General features: G+C 61.8%; 1 protein-coding gene across 2 annotated transcripts; it reads left to right on the top strand.

The window, feature by feature from the left end:
• The first annotated feature begins 116 nt into the window (after window positions 1-116).
• CRAT (carnitine O-acetyltransferase) lies at window positions 117-13,929 on the top strand. Of its 2 annotated transcripts, XM_053908399.1 has the most exons (15): window positions 117-621; window positions 2,189-2,327; window positions 3,032-3,295; window positions 5,795-5,913; window positions 7,123-7,176; window positions 7,713-7,878; window positions 8,246-8,420; window positions 9,143-9,321; window positions 9,838-9,938; window positions 10,335-10,454; window positions 10,649-10,771; window positions 10,882-11,017; window positions 11,407-11,469; window positions 12,230-12,367; window positions 13,031-13,929. In XM_053908399.1, exons 2-15 carry the CDS (start codon window positions 2,301-2,303, stop codon window positions 13,244-13,246), a joined length of 1,881 nt encoding a protein of 626 aa, XP_053764374.1. In that variant the 5' UTR covers window positions 117-621; window positions 2,189-2,300; the 3' UTR covers window positions 13,247-13,929. The 2 variants fall into 2 exon arrangements, with proteins under 2 accessions (XP_053764374.1, XP_053764373.1); XM_053908398.1 differs by lacking the exon at window positions 2,189-2,327.
• Window positions 13,930-14,434: the final 505 nt, after the last annotated feature.

The following is a 14,434-nucleotide window of genomic DNA, read 5'->3' as shown; positions in this document are numbered from 1 at the left end:
CCTCCCTACCAGCCCACTGTCCGCCCGGTGATGGAAGCGCGGCAGCCATGCTTGTGCGGGGCGCTCCCCACCTGTCATCTTTGACCCCATCCCGAAGCACATTGGCGGACAGTCCCTTGTTGACATGGCTGTGTTTTCCTTTCGCTCTAAGAGTAGCGCTCAAGGACACCAAGCGGACTGAGAGTGCTGCACACTACTGCGTCCAACAGCTGAGACAACTTTTGGAGGTGGGAGACGGACAGGGGCGCTGAGGCCTGCGGTTTGCCCCTCTTCCTGGGTTCCACCGCCTCGCGGGGTTTCGGGACCGCTAACTGCGCCCTCGGCCCCGCCCCCTGTCCAGCCCCGCCCCGCGCCATGGCCCCGCCCCACGCCCGCGCCTAGCGGCCCGGGCCCACCTCAAGAGTGCTCCTCGGAGCCACCAGCCCGCGGCCCGCCAGGCCCGGTCGGTGGGCGCCGGGCCATCTCTACTGGCTGGCCGCGGTGACTCGACCAAGGTCGACGACCTTGGTCCAGAGGCTCTAGCAAGGATCCACCGGCGGCGGCGGCGCGGACTTTGCCCAGCACGAGGAACCTAGTGGACTCTGTGTCGCAGAGATGTTGGCTTTCGCGGCCAGGACCGTGGTGAGTTCGGCCGGGAAACCGGCCTGGCGGGCCCTGGACGTGGCGGGTGGGTCGGGAGTGGAGTCAGACACGCGGCTGCGCCGGAATGGAGTGACAAGCCGTCGAGGCGACGGGGGCAGGAGGCCACCCACTGTCCTGCCTAGCCAACAGCTGCTGGGGTGGGATCGGCAGGGGGCCTAACCCCGCTTGGAAAAGGAGACTGAGGCTCAAGGTCAGAGACCGGATCGAACCCACATCGTGTGGTGCTAAATTCCTGCCACCCGGAAAAGATAGTGGGGACCCAGGGTTCAGGCTGCACCTCCACCCTGAGACCCAGAACCAACTTGCTGGGAGGCCAGGAGTGTCTCTCAGACGGTTATTCTCTGACACACACCTGTCACTCGCGCAGCCTGAGCCATCTATGCGCGGTCCAGAGCCAGTTCTCCAACCTCACCCAGTTGCTGGGGTCTCCTGGGGCTCAGCAAACGGCCCCTGGGGAATTGTGTGTGGCTAGAGAAATTCATGTGGAGGCCTCAAGCTGGGCTGCTCTCAAAGTCCTCTGAACTGGCCAGAGGCTTCAGGCGGCAGCCCCCTGCCCTTCTTCTCCACCAGTCCCTCCCCCAGTTTTGTGTCTATGCCACAGTGCTCTCCGCAGGGCAGCCTGGAGCCGGCAGTGCTGCTCCTATGGTTTGAGTTCCTTTGCTGTCCACTCCAAGCATATCCCTGCTTGTATCTCCTTCTGTCCGTGCCAAGAAGGATGTTCAGATAGTACTTGGCCCAGAGGGCTGAGGGTACCCATCCGCTGGCCCAGAGGCTCTTCCAGGTCTCCCAGGACCCGAAGGCTCCACTTCACCCTTGTCACCAACACCTAAATAGTGCCCCCCTCCTACAGACAGCTTCTAGGACCTTCTCGGCGGCCTGATCGCTTTACTGCTGGGGAAACTGAGGCAAGGAGAGACTTGGCCAGAATCCCCTGGCTCCGGTGACTCAAATCTAGCAGAATCCCAAAACTAGCATTCTCCTTCGGTGTATTTTTTTTTAGTGCCCAAAGTCCTTCACTCTTGGGCGCCAGCCGAACGAGCCACAGCTCAAGAGAACCAGGCTTTGGTGGAAGGGAGGCCCAGAAGGGCTCCAAGAGTCCTGGAGGAAAACGGGATGGGGTTTTAGCAGCCACTGTCCACTTATGGCCCCTTTTCGGCGTCCGCTCCCTTGCGCCAACCCCAATTTTCAGGTCTAATTTCAGGGTTGTGGCGTAACCTCGGTGGCCGGACGGTTTCTGCCTCCAGCCAGGTTTTTGCTCATTAAACAGACCTATACGGATTCCAACAGGTGGATTTTTTAATCCCTCCTGGCCTGCCTCCCTGGCACCGGGCCCACCCAAAGAAGAAAGGAGAACGTGTTCCAGGTTTCCTCCTGTGCCTGTGCCTACTACCAGCCCCCTCACCTGCTCCCTAATCCTCCACTCCTGGAAGCTAGAGAGGGTGCCTGCCACAGCCACAACCCGAGGTGTTGCCGTGGCCACCGTAGCCATTGCCACTGCCACTCCCTATCACCCCCCTGAATCTCGGCTCTTGTCTTTTCTTTCCAGCCCGGGCAAGTGGCTGTCTCTTGCTAGGTTCTGCTCACCCACTTGGTAGCACAGTTAGGCTTAGAGGTCCAGCCCAAGGCAGACAGACAGGGCTCAGAACCTCAGTCCTGCCATGGAGGACGGGCAGCAGAAAGAGAAGGTATGGAACGGATCCTCTGCCACTTGCCTACCCACTGTTTCCAGCTCCTCAGATCTCCTCTCTTTCTGCCTGCCTCCAGAGCCTCCCAGACTTTCTCTGCCACCTCTCACCACACCCCCGTGCCCCCGCCAGGCCATCCAGGCCATTCAGCTCTCGCTTGCCACACAGCTGCCCCAATGTCCCTCTATCCCCACCCCCAGACAGGTAAAAACCAAGCCTTCGCCCTCATCCCAAGGGGCTGTCCTCCTCTGGCTCTTTCTGACTTTCTCTTTTTCCCTCTCTTTCTCAATTTGGCGAGGGTGGGAGAAAAGGAGGCGGGGACCCCCGGGGGCGGGAGCAGTCGCCTGACTGCTGGCTGGCTGGCTGGCTGGCTCCTGGTCCCAGGGGGAGAAAGGCGGAGTCTTGTGCCTCCAGACAGGTGAGAGGCCACCCTCAGCTCTGCCGCCCCCAGCAGGTGCCGTCCATCCCGACTTGGACCAGTGGCCACACCCCCCGTCCCCTAGCCCTCCCTGCGTCTCCAGGCCCCAGAGAGGCGGAGACACTCACTGTACAGTTTGAGGGCCGGGAAGCCAGGCGGGCACCATCCAAGAGGCCAGCTCTGACCCCACGGAGTGGCACATAAGTGCCCAGTACTGCAGCTTTTGGGATTGACGGGGCCTTCCAGAGCCAGCGAGAGAATGAGCAAGATGTTCTGCTGCCTGCAGGTAAAGCCCCTGGGCTTGCTCAAGCCCTCCTCCTTGGTGAAGGTTTCCGGCCGCTTCAAGGCACACCAGGATTCGCTGCCCCGGCTGCCCGTGCCTGCGCTCCAGCAGTCCCTGGACCGTTACCTCAAGGCGCTGCAGCCCATCGTGAGCGAGGAGGAGTGGACCCAGACCAAGCAGCTGGTGGAAGAGTTTCAGACCGCGGGGGGCGTCGGGGAGCGTCTGCAGAAAGGGCTGGAGCGCAGGGCCAGGAAGATGGAGAACTGGGTAAGTGGACTTCCTCGTTCCCGCAGGGGCCCGGGGAGGAAGGGGGGCGGGGGGCACAGGGCCCTCTCGGAGGCTTATGAGAGCACCCTCGCTGCGGCCCGTCTGTTGCTGGCCTCACACCGCATTTTCCAATACCTGCGACTCGGGGGCATTCGTGTGCGCCCTGCAGTTTCTTCAGTGCTTGCTCTGTGCCTGGCACTAGGCAGGGCCCTGAGTGAGCAGGAACACAGTCCGTGGTCCCTTGGGGCTGACATTAACGTGGGGTGCGGATCGAGGTGAGGAAACAGGACACAAGTGAGGGGACGAGGTTCTTTCCGGCAGTGAAGCTTGCCAGGAGAAGAGGAGAGGGGAATATGGCAGTGGTTTGAGGCTGAGTGGGCCGGGAGGGCAGGGAGGAGGCGGTGTTGGATCTGAGACAGGGAACAACACAGGGAAAGGTGGCAACGGCCTAGCGTGTCCAAGGACAGAGGCTGGAATTTAGTGCAGCGGCTTGGGGCTGGGGCGGGGGGGGGGTGGGCATCGGAGCAAGGAAGGTGGGCTGGAGTTCAGTGGGAGGGGGGCCGGCCACAGGATGGCCTAAAGCAGGGCATTTGTGTTGTTCAGTGACAGATCGAATCGCCTGTCACACAGGTCCACACTGACGCCCCGTGCACTCTCCTGTGGGCGTCTTACACCTGAACGTAGTTGGAAAGGACCACCCTGACTGCTGGGAGGGAAGCAGGAATGGGGGCGGGAGGCATGCGAGGAGGCTGGCGCGGGCATCTCCCGCGGTCTGGGTCAGGATATGGTCAGGGTCAGGATGCGTTCTAGAGGCAGCACTAATGGCACCTGCTGATAGAGAGCAGTCCCGACTTAAAGCAACGACAGGGGCATTTGGGGAGGGGCAGTTGGGGGAGGATGGGGGAGACTGACCAAGAAGGGGATGGCCGAGCGGGGAGCAGGTTCTCTGGGAGAGAACCACAGCCAGCTTCTGGCCGTGTAAAGCGGGAGATGCTCTTCTGAGTGGGGTACATGGGAGCGGGGAGTCCTCAACGGGTGGGCGTCAGGTACTGAGCCTCGGCAGGCACTTAAAGAGTCTGTGGTCTGGCAGTTTCCCTCCATTTTTCGCCAGGAATTTCTTTTTCCAACAGAAACTTCTAGCTAAAAGGGTGGGGCTACCTCCTTCTCCACTCACAAGGCCCAGCAGATTCTCAACAGGGGGAATGCCCACATCTGCAGGGTTTCCCTGTGTTTCCCAAACTCTGGTCAGAGGCCCTGAGATCCGTGATGGAGTGGGGGCCCCTGGCTGAAGGGCAGCCCGGCTGTCACCAAGGGGAGGGAATTCCTGTCTGCCCCTCCCTGATCCACAGGTGAGGAAGCTGAGGCCCAGAGAGGTAGATTGAAAACCCACAGCAGCTCCCTGGGAGGCCCCGAGCTACACAGGAGAGGGTCTGGCTGACCAGGAGCCTTGTCCTCGGGCCACAAGTCAGCAGACAGCAGTTGCTTGCTGGCCCACTGTGCACCCTGGGCCTGTCATCTTCCCTCTTGCCTTGCCAAGGGCCCAAGGCTGGTGGCCTAGCGCCACAGGCTAGCTGTGCCCCAAGGGGAGCCTGTGTGGTGAAGAGGCACGTCCCACGGCTGTTGGAGATGGGATAGGAAACACAGTGGGGGTCTGGGGTCCCTGGGATTGAGAGACCTGCCAGAGAGGCGCTTGCGGGGGCAGAGTGAGGGGGATATTACAGTCAGCACGTAAGGCTCAAGGGTGATAGTTACTCGGGAGTCTGCACAGCCCCGAGACAGGGGTCTTTAACAGCCTGGCCATGGCTGGTCCCCAGAGAGACTGCTCACCCGATGGAAATAGCCCCTTGGGCAGAGGACAGACCACCAGATGGAGACACAGGATGTGGCACCCACATCTTGTCACTAGGGCAGTGACTTATCCTCGCAGGGAGCTTTCCCTAGATGGCCCTGACCTTGAGATCCAAGGGAGTGTCTCCTCCCCAGTCTGACACCAACAAAACCGTGGCCAGGGAGGACCAGGGTCCCAAGAACTGCACCGAACCCTGGGCTCCTGCCTCCCCAGAGAATGTTCTACCTGGAACGGTCAAAAATACATTCATCAGACTTTGACTTTATATATATTTTTCCTTTTCTGTCATTCATATATTTTTCTTTCCAAAAATAGTAAAATCATTGCCCAAAAGTGTGTAAGATGAAGGAAAGTGATTCACATTTCTGCCTCTTCCCCTCACCCCTCCCCCATTTCCTGGCAGTCCTTCAGTCCTTTTCTTTCTAGAATCATTGGCTCCTTTGCTCCGCAGTGTTGTCTAATTTGTCTTGCTAATGCCGATTGCCTCAGGCTAAGAGGAACCGATGAGGTGCCACAGGTTGGTTTTTAAGGGGGCGGGAGGCTCCGCTCTGAGCATTCACTTGGAGAATCTGTGCCCTATAGAGGGGGCAGAGGGGACCCAGCCACGTCCCCACCCGCTCCTCACACACAGGCTGTGGTCCTTTCTCCAGCTGTCCGAGTGGTGGCTCAAAACAGCCTACCTCCAGTACCGCCAGCCCCTGGTCATCTACTCCAGCCCTGCTGTAGCACTGCCCAAGCAGGACTTTGTGGACCTGCAGGGACAGCTCCGGTGAGTGAGTGGCTACGGCTGGGACAGGGCTCTGGGCATGTCCAAGGCCCTGATGTCCAGTCCCCCGGGAGATTGCAGGGGCCCCGGTCATTATCTGTTCCTTATCTTTCATCGGCCACCTCCTCCCCACCCCCCGCCGCCCCACACAGCCCTACGAAGTAGGGAGCATCATCCCTATGTCACACATCGGGAAACTAAGGCTCAGAGCAATGAAAGGACTTGCCCGAGGTCACCTTTCAGGATTGGCTGAAGCGGGGTCTTCCTGGCTCTAAAGTTTCATAACTGTTTATCACATTGTAGACCGTATCCCCTCCCTCTCTGTGAACCTGAGGCTACCCCTCACCTCATTCTGACACTTCAGCCCCTCCTCTCTCTCCAGCTGGTCCCAGGAGTGACCTTTGTACACCATCCCCTTTTCCACATTCGGCCGTGTCACTTGCCCTGGCCTCTGTTCCAATACTACCAGGGATAAAAATACCAGTGACAGGGAACTCCTGCCCAAGGACCAGACACTCAGGGCCACCACCTGCTTCTCTTAAAGGGGCCGGGGCATCCAAGAATTCAGGCTCAGGCTCTAGCCGGTGGTCCCCATGTTGGGAGCCAGGGGCAGACCAGGTGTCAGGCCTGACTGGTGTGGTCCCGACGATCCAAGCAGGAAGGCCCGGTTGAGGGAGATGGCCCGGAAGACACAGCGGCCCCCAAACAGGAAGGTACCTATCAGAGAGGACACCCTGAGCCGCTGCCCTCCCGTTTATACTCCCCATCCCCCAAGGTCCCGGGTCCCTCTCTAACTGACGCTTCAGAGAAGGGGTGACCTCCTTCCAGGCTCCAGGCTGTGGTTCAGGGCTTCAGGCCCTTTGTGGGTGAAATCAGCCAGTACCAGCGGATAAACCAGCCGTAATCGCGCTCCCATTCATTACACCTACATCCTTCCAGCATGTAGGTGTCCCTGGCCAAAAGCATCTCCCTGGGCCCTCTTGGGACCCTCCCTCTAGAGATAAGAAAAAGCTGGCTCAGAAGGGCAAGCCGGGACTCAAACACAGGTCCTACACTTGAACTCCTTTCAGGCTTTCTGCCAGCAGTGGGTTCAGAGTGAAGCAATCTGTCTCCTCCCTTGGCTAGGCCTTCCCCTCACCCCACTGGTGTCCCTGGCCTGGGACCTCCCTTGGGGTGTCCCAACAGGTTCTGATCTCTCATTGGTCCCCCCAGGTTTGCTGCCAAATTCATCGAGGGCGTGTTGGATTTCAAAACCATGATTGACAGGTGGGCAGCCTCCCCCGCCCCGCCCCCCCATCCCCGCAGCCACTCCAGCCTGGGCCCAGCACGTCCAGCGTCTCCAGTGTCGCAGCCGGGTGTTGGACGGGTCCAGATCTCGGTCGCTTTCACTTCCTGTTGGCCCAGCCTCTGCTGGGGTTGGAGAGACAGTATGGGGATTGGGACACTTAGGTCCTCTGCCCCAGCTGCTGGGACCGCCTCCTGGTGACACTGTCCCAGCCAAAGAGGACCCCGGAGGCTGACTCACCACCTCCTCTCTTCTGTGGCTTAACTGAAGCGCCGAGGGGAGCGAGTTTCCAGGGCGACTCACAAGCAGGGCCCGCCCGGGGTGGGATACAGGCCCCCTGAGCAGCCCCGACGCACCTCCCGCTCACACTGAGTCAGGGTAGGGACGCCACTCGCCTAAGCCCCTTCTCGGCCTGGCCCGGCTCCCAGCGGTGCCCAGCAGCAGCTCCCTGGTGGTCTTGTCCTCCACCCTGCTCGGTTGCCTGGTGGCCCCCTCACTGTCCCTCTGCCCCCCGCAGCGACACCCTGCCCGTGGAGTACCTGGGGGGTAAGCCGCTGTGCATGAACCAGTACTATCAGATCCTGTCCTCCTGCCGCGTGCCGGGCCCCAAGCAGGACTCGGTCATCAGCTTCAGCAAGAGCAAGAAGCCGCCCATGCACATCACCGTGGTGCACAACTACCAAGTGGGTGGGCTCCCCCCACTTCCCCAGGGGAGGAGGGCGCGGGGCCAAAAGTCAGCTTCCCCAACACGCATGCCCCTGTGTCCCGAGGATCAGGCGTGCCCCGGGCATCTCTACTGGGCGCCTGGCTAGGCCCCAGCCGGAGGGCACCCAGGAGGGGCCGTGGGCCTGCCCGGCCTGGGGAGAGCAGTGCAAGGACCTCCCCCCCTCTCGCCCCTGTAGCCTGACTCATCCCTCGGCAGGGCCCCGACCGGCACTGGCTGTGACTTCTGGGCTGCCGGGGCCAGGAGGAGGCTGGGGTGGGAGGTGACTGCTGCCTGTCTGAGACCCTCACCCACCTCCCTTCTCCCCACTTGCCGTGCCCGGGTAGTTTTTTGAGCTGGACGTGTACCACAGCGATGGGACACCCCTGACGTCAGATCAGATCTTCGTGCAGCTGGAGAAGATCTGGAACTCATCGCTGCAAACCAACAAAGAGCCCGTGGGCATCCTCACCTCCAACCACCGCAACTCCTGGGCCAAGGCCTACAGCACCCTCATCAAAGGTGCCCGTGGGTGGGGGGGTGGAAGAAGGAGGAGAGGCCCACGTCTTGGCCTCTGCCCACACCAGGCCCTGAGTGGCCACGTTTCTCGCTGAATCCTCTCAACTCGGAGTGGGTGCTGTTGGCCCATTTCACAGATGAGGGGACTGAGGCTTGGCTGGGTTTAGTTTCCCTGTATTAAGTAGCAAGTTACGGTAAGAGTCAAGCCCTTTGGCTGCAGACCCCACCTCTGCCTCCACATTCTTTCAAATCCTTTGTTGGTCAGGGGCGTCGTCCCTGGAGTCGAACCCCTGTGTTGGATCCCTGACTATCACGCTGGCTCTCCGTGTGACCTGGGGCTTCGGTTTCCTCTTTTTTTTTTTTTTAAGTTTATCTTTTAGTAATCTCTACACCCAACGTGAGGCTTGGGATCACAACCCCTAGACCAAGAGTCACATGCTCTTCTGACTGAGGCAGGCAGGCGCCCCCGTTGCCTCGTTTCTAACGTGGGTCCGGTATCGGGCCCCGGCTCGTGGAGCGCTAGGGGGCTACAGGGCCCTGTCGGAAGGCAGCTGTGTTCACCGCTCTGCCACCAACCCTGTCACGAGGCCCTGTTGAGTGCAAAGCTGCCTCTGCAGCCCTCACCCAGCGCCCGTGAATGCTCTGGAAGCCTCCGAGGCTTTCCCGGGCCTGACATGCACCCCCCCCCCCCCCCCGTCTCGCGCCCCTCCCACACGCCACCCCAGACAAGGTGAACCGGGAGTCGGTCCGCTCCATCCAGAAGAGCATCTTCACCGTGTGCCTGGACGCACCCGTGCCCCGCGTCTCAGAGGACGTGTACCGCCGTCACGTGGCCGGCCAGATGCTGCACGGGGGTGGTGGCAAACTGAACAGCGGCAATCGCTGGTTCGACAAGACGCTGCAGGTGGGGACTTGGCGGAGCCCCGACTCCCACCCAGGACGCACACCCAAACTTGGCCCACGCAGGACTTCCTGCTCCTCGCCCGGGCGTCCCTGGCCTCCCAGCTAGTAAAGCAGGTGGGAGGCCAGCAGGTGGACGCGGCTGTAATTACCAGGCGGTCAGCCTGTCATTACTGGGCCCGGCCCAGAAACCGCTGTCACCTCGTCAGCACAACCGAGAGAGCTGGGATGTGGGGCCAGGCAGAGCGGCGCGGTCTTGGCCGTGACTTTCCCTCTTTGAGCCTGTGGAATGACTCCCAGGGAGGAGTCATTATAGGGACTCGACGCGGTATACGAGTATGGGACGTGCCGTGGCCTGAAATGGGCCCAAGGCCCCTGGTGAGTGTTAGCTGTTATTAAAAACAATAATAAAGTCAGCATAACCCCTGAGATGGCTTCAGAGAGGCCCTTCCCACGGGACCCAACCAGCAGAGAGTGGCTCCAGGGACCCGGGGCTGACGGGTCCCTCTCCCTTCCACAGTTCATCGTGGCCGAAGATGGCTCCTGCGGGCTTGTTTACGAGCATGCAGCAGCGGAGGGACCCCCCATCATTGCCCTCGTGGACCATGTCATTGAGTTCACGTGAGTGTGGCTGTCCCACCCTCCACCCGGCTCCCGAGCTCCTGGTGACAGGTGACAGTCACGGAGAAATGCCATTCTCCCTTGTGCCTGCGAATCTGTGTTTTCAAAGGAAGCCAGAAGAAGGCACGGGTTTAGCGTCGTCAGACCCGGTTTGAGTTCCAGCTCTGCCGCTTCCCAGCTACTTGACCTTGGACAAGTCCCTTCCCCTCTCCAGGCCTCCTCCGTGTGGCCACTTGGAAGCTGGAGCGAAGGCAGTTTTCTAAAGAGCAAACCCACAGTCTCCCCAGGGTGGCTCCCTCCGGCCTCAGGAACCCACGCCCCCCACCTCAGTCCCAGGGGTGGACCCAGGCCCCCGAGGCCCCAGCGTGAGCCTGAGGCCCCCCGTGTCCCACGCAGGAAGAAACCCGAGCTTGTGCGGTCCCCCATGGTGCCCCTGCCCATGCCCAAGAAGCTGCGGTTCAACATCACCCCTGAGATCAAGAGCGACATTGAAAAGGCCAAGCAGAATCTCAGCATGTAAGCGCGGCATACCGGGTGGGTCAAGTCAGGTTAGGGGACTGTGCTCCTCGAGCCCGGCAGGCTCCCGTTCCCGGTCGATCGTGGCACCTGGCTGGTTCTGAGACCGCTCTTGGGCCTTCCCCGGGGCCTCCCCTGGGGTCGGCAGGGGCTGCCAGGTGCCTGCTCCTCACCCGCCTCTCCCCGCCCCCCAGCATGATCCAGGACCTGGACATCATGGTGATGGTGTTCCACCATTTTGGGAAAGACTTCCCCAAGTCGGAGAAGCTGAGCCCGGACGCCTTCATCCAGATGGCGCTCCAGCTGGCCTACTACAGGTGCGCCGCGCCCCGGGGCCTGGCGGGGGAGGAGGGAGGAGGCCTGGGGGTGGCGGGGGGAGGGGGGGGCAGCCTGCCGGGGGCTGTGCTCAGCCCCCTCCCGCACCCAGGATCTACAAGCAGGCGTGCGCCACATACGAAAGTGCCTCCCTGCGCATGTTCCACCTGGGCCGCACCGACACCATCCGCTCGGCCTCCGTGGACTCACTGACCTTCGTCAAGGCCATGGATGACTCCAACGTGTCGGTGAGAGGTCCGGGGCGAGGGCGGGCAAGCCGGCCTTGAGCCATCTCCCTTCCTGTACGTTCTGTCACTGCACACTGATGGAGCACCTACTGTATTCCAACCCCCCCCCCACCTCCTCCCCGGCCCCCGGGGTGGGCACTGGGAATCTGACAGAAGGTGGAGTCGTGAATTCGGCCCTGAGCTTCCTGGCAGCCAAGGGCAAAAGGGAACTATTGCTTCATTCGCTCATCAGCAGGGCGCGTCTGCCTGCGTGTCAGGCCTTGGTTGAGGGCCAACAGGGGAGGACTGCTCTCGAGGACCTCGGATCTAGTGCCGGGTGGAGCGGGCCACTGCGGGAGGTGGCAGGAACGGGGGGGGGACATACACTTCAACTCCCTCACCCCTCTCAGGAGCCCCAGAAGGTGGACCTGCTGCGGAAGGCCGTGCAAGCCCACCGAGCCTACACGGACCACGTGAGCGAACCCCTGCTGTCCCCATTTGCTTGACTTGACCCTTGGCGTTTCCCGGCCATCCGTCCCTGCAGCCGCTCACCCTTCGCATGAACCACTCCTCTCCAAAGCAGGGGGCACCCGGGGCACCTGGAGTGAGGCTGAATATCCCCATTTTAAAGTTGGGGAAACCGAGACTGAGCTCAGTGACTTTGTTTCGGTCCCAGGTTAGCCTCTGGCGCTCGCATCGTGTTCTCCCCTCGATGGCCCCGGGGCCCCGGATGCTGAGGGCTTGCATGGTCTGGCCAACAGCGGGGTCCCCGCCCTCTGACAGCTTGGGCTGCAGTCAAGGGCGGGAGGTCTAGGTTCCCATCTGGCTCTGAGCACCTGTGTGTGCCAGGCTCTGCCCATGTCACATGCAGCTGTCCATTTTGCTCCCACTGCCACCCCGGGAGGGACATTCAGTACCCATCCCCATGTTACAGACGAAGACCCCGAGACTCCAAGATGTAAGTGACCTGCCAAGGCCCCATGGCCGGATGGGGCCGGGCCACCCAGCTGCAGGCCTGTGTCCTTAAATCCTGCCCTGTCCCCTCCCTGGGCAGGTCCCTGAGCCTCAGTTTCTCCATGTGTGAAGCGAGGGCTCTCCTGCCCGGACCCTCTGGTCTCATGAGTCCGAGGGACCGCTGTGTGGAAGGGACGTTGCTGCCATAGGCTTTCCAGGAGGGCTAGGGGCGCACCCTCTGGGCCTGCAGCCCCTGCCCCTGACGGTCCCCTCTCACAGGCTATCCGCGGGGAGGCCTTTGACCGGCACCTGCTGGGCCTGAAGCTGCAGGCCATTGAGGACCTGGTGAGCATGCCCGACATCTTCATGGACACCTCCTATGCCATCGCTATGCATTTCAACCTCTCCACCAGCCAGGTGGGTTTTCCTGCCCTCCGGGCCCCTGCCACTGCCCTAGGTGCCCTGGGGTGGGACAGAACAGCCCCCGCTAGAGCTGGACGAAGGCTGCACCGAATAGAGCCCTGGTCCAGAACATGGCCAGACTTGGTGGTGGTGTGACCCATTCGGGCCACCCCGGGTCAGTGCTGAAACGGCTGAGTTCTGGTGAAGAGCAGGGCCCGGGGGGCCTCGCCGTGACTCAGGCAGGCTGAGAAGGGGTCAGGGCCCCCCTCACGGGAGAATCGACGTGGTTCGTTCACCGGTCAGACACGAAGGAACATCTGAGTCAGGCCATCCTATGCCGGGCACTGGGAAACAGCAGGAACAGACCACCATCCCTGTCCCTTGGGAGGAGGGGACAGCGTAGGCCGGAAGCACGGGGACGGAGGCGGCGATGGCCCCCTGCAAAGCGCCGAGGGCTGGGGGAGCCTCCAGGAGGGCGCGGCTCCCTCGGGAGTGGCAAGGAAGACTCCAGAGAGGGTTGACGCCAGAAGTGCACCTCAAGGAGCAGACGAAGTGACCCGCCCGCTGGAGAAGGGGGGAAAGGGCGCCTCGGGCAGAGCGCAGTGGAGGCGGAGCTGCGGAAAGGCAGGCTGGTGGGGCAGGACGGAAGTCCCATGCTTAGTCCTGTGCTGTCCCCAGGTCCCTGCCAAGACAGACTGCGTCATGTTCTTTGGGCCCGTGGTCCCGGATGGCTACGGCGTTTGCTATAACCCCATGGAGACTCACATCAACTTCTCCGTGTCGGCCTACAACAGCTGTGCCGAGACCAACGCGGCCCGTCTGGCGCACTACCTAGAGAAGGCTCTCCTGGACATGCGCGCTCTGCTCCAGCACCACCCTCGGGCCAAGCTGTGAGCCCCCTGTGCTCAGGCCTGCCGGCGTCACGGCCAAGCCACCGGGGCTGGGCAGCCCGCCAGGGTGCCGCTCCTCTGCTCCCGACCGCCCCCCACCCCCAGGCCCCGCAGAGGTGACTAAGCCAGGAAGGCATCCCCCAGCGGGGCCTGCAGGCCTGAGCCGGTGCCTTCCGTGGGTCATCGCCAGCATTTGCTGGGGCCCGAGTCCCGGGCTGAGTTCGGAGGCTAAGACCCGGGCGCCCGGTAGGCCACCCAGGAGCCCTCCTGCAGGGAGAGGAACCAGAAGAGCCTGTCCCTGTCCCTCACCAGGTCACTAGACCGGAAAGTCCTTTTCTTGCTAGCTCGGCTCTAGCCAGCCCCCTGCCCTCTGCACTGCCGGGCTGGTGTCTGTATCCCAATCCCCAGGCTCCCAAGGATCTAGAGACAGGACTGTCTAGAGCCAGGGGCTCCAGGCCTCTCCAAGGCTGAGGCCAGGGTGCAAGGTGTGCTGGTAAGGGAAGCCCAAGGCCTCGCCTCAGCCCGCCCTGCGTGGAAGTACGATCTTCCCCTGCCGTGCTCTTTTGGACGATGTGGCCCGTGAGCCCCAACTCACTCGCTTCCATTCAGTTTGATTCCTGAACCACGTTCATGGTTGTGTAACAGTAACGTGCAAGGTGATTAATAAAGGGGAAATTTGTCGGTGAAGAGGTGTTTCGGCCCAGGGGGCAGGCAGTGTGGGGCACACGCCTGGCTCTGCCTTCTCCCAGCTTCCCCTGCATCTGGGAACCGTGGTCCAAGCAGCCGGTGAGTTCAAAGGCTCCCAGAGCAGCCAGGAGGAGGGTCCTCGGACTTAGGCCAGGGAGCCACGGGCCAGCGCCAACCTCGGGGCACTTGGCCAGGAATGGCACCAGACCCAGGGCTGCATCTTCACAGACTTGGGCCTCCCTGTCCCACGGGCCGCGAGTGAGACCGACTCTCCCCGGGGGCTGTGGGGCCACGTAGCCTCCGCTGTGTTGGTGCGTAGCTCACACTCAAGGCCGCCACCCCCACGAACCAACAACAGTGTGGCCAAGCAGCCTTGCTCAGCCCACCCCAGCCCCAGGTGCTGCCAGGGGCCACCAGACTAGGTCATGCAGCTAGCCAATCAGAGCCCTATGTGTGCCCCTGCCCTCCCATGCCTAGCAGGGCCAGGGTGTCCTGCCCAAATCAA

The sequence above is a fragment of the Panthera pardus genome, unplaced genomic scaffold (assembly GCF_024362965.1).
Source record: "Panthera pardus isolate Hobbes unplaced genomic scaffold, ASM2436296v1 HiC_scaffold_20, whole genome shotgun sequence".
NCBI lineage: Eukaryota > Metazoa > Chordata > Mammalia > Carnivora > Felidae > Panthera > Panthera pardus.
This window is presented reverse-complemented; position numbering and strand designations above follow the sequence as displayed.

Coding starts and splice junctions, on each gene's coding strand:
- CRAT (XM_053908398.1), top strand. CDS start 595: ATGTTGGCTTTCGCGGCCAGGACCGTG. Junction 622..3,031: donor CTTTCGCGGCCAGGACCGTG/GTGAGTTCGGCC, acceptor TGCTGCCTGCAG/GTAAAGCCCCTGGGCTTGCT. Junction 3,296..5,794: donor CCAGGAAGATGGAGAACTGG/GTAAGTGGACTT, acceptor TCCTTTCTCCAG/CTGTCCGAGTGGTGGCTCAA.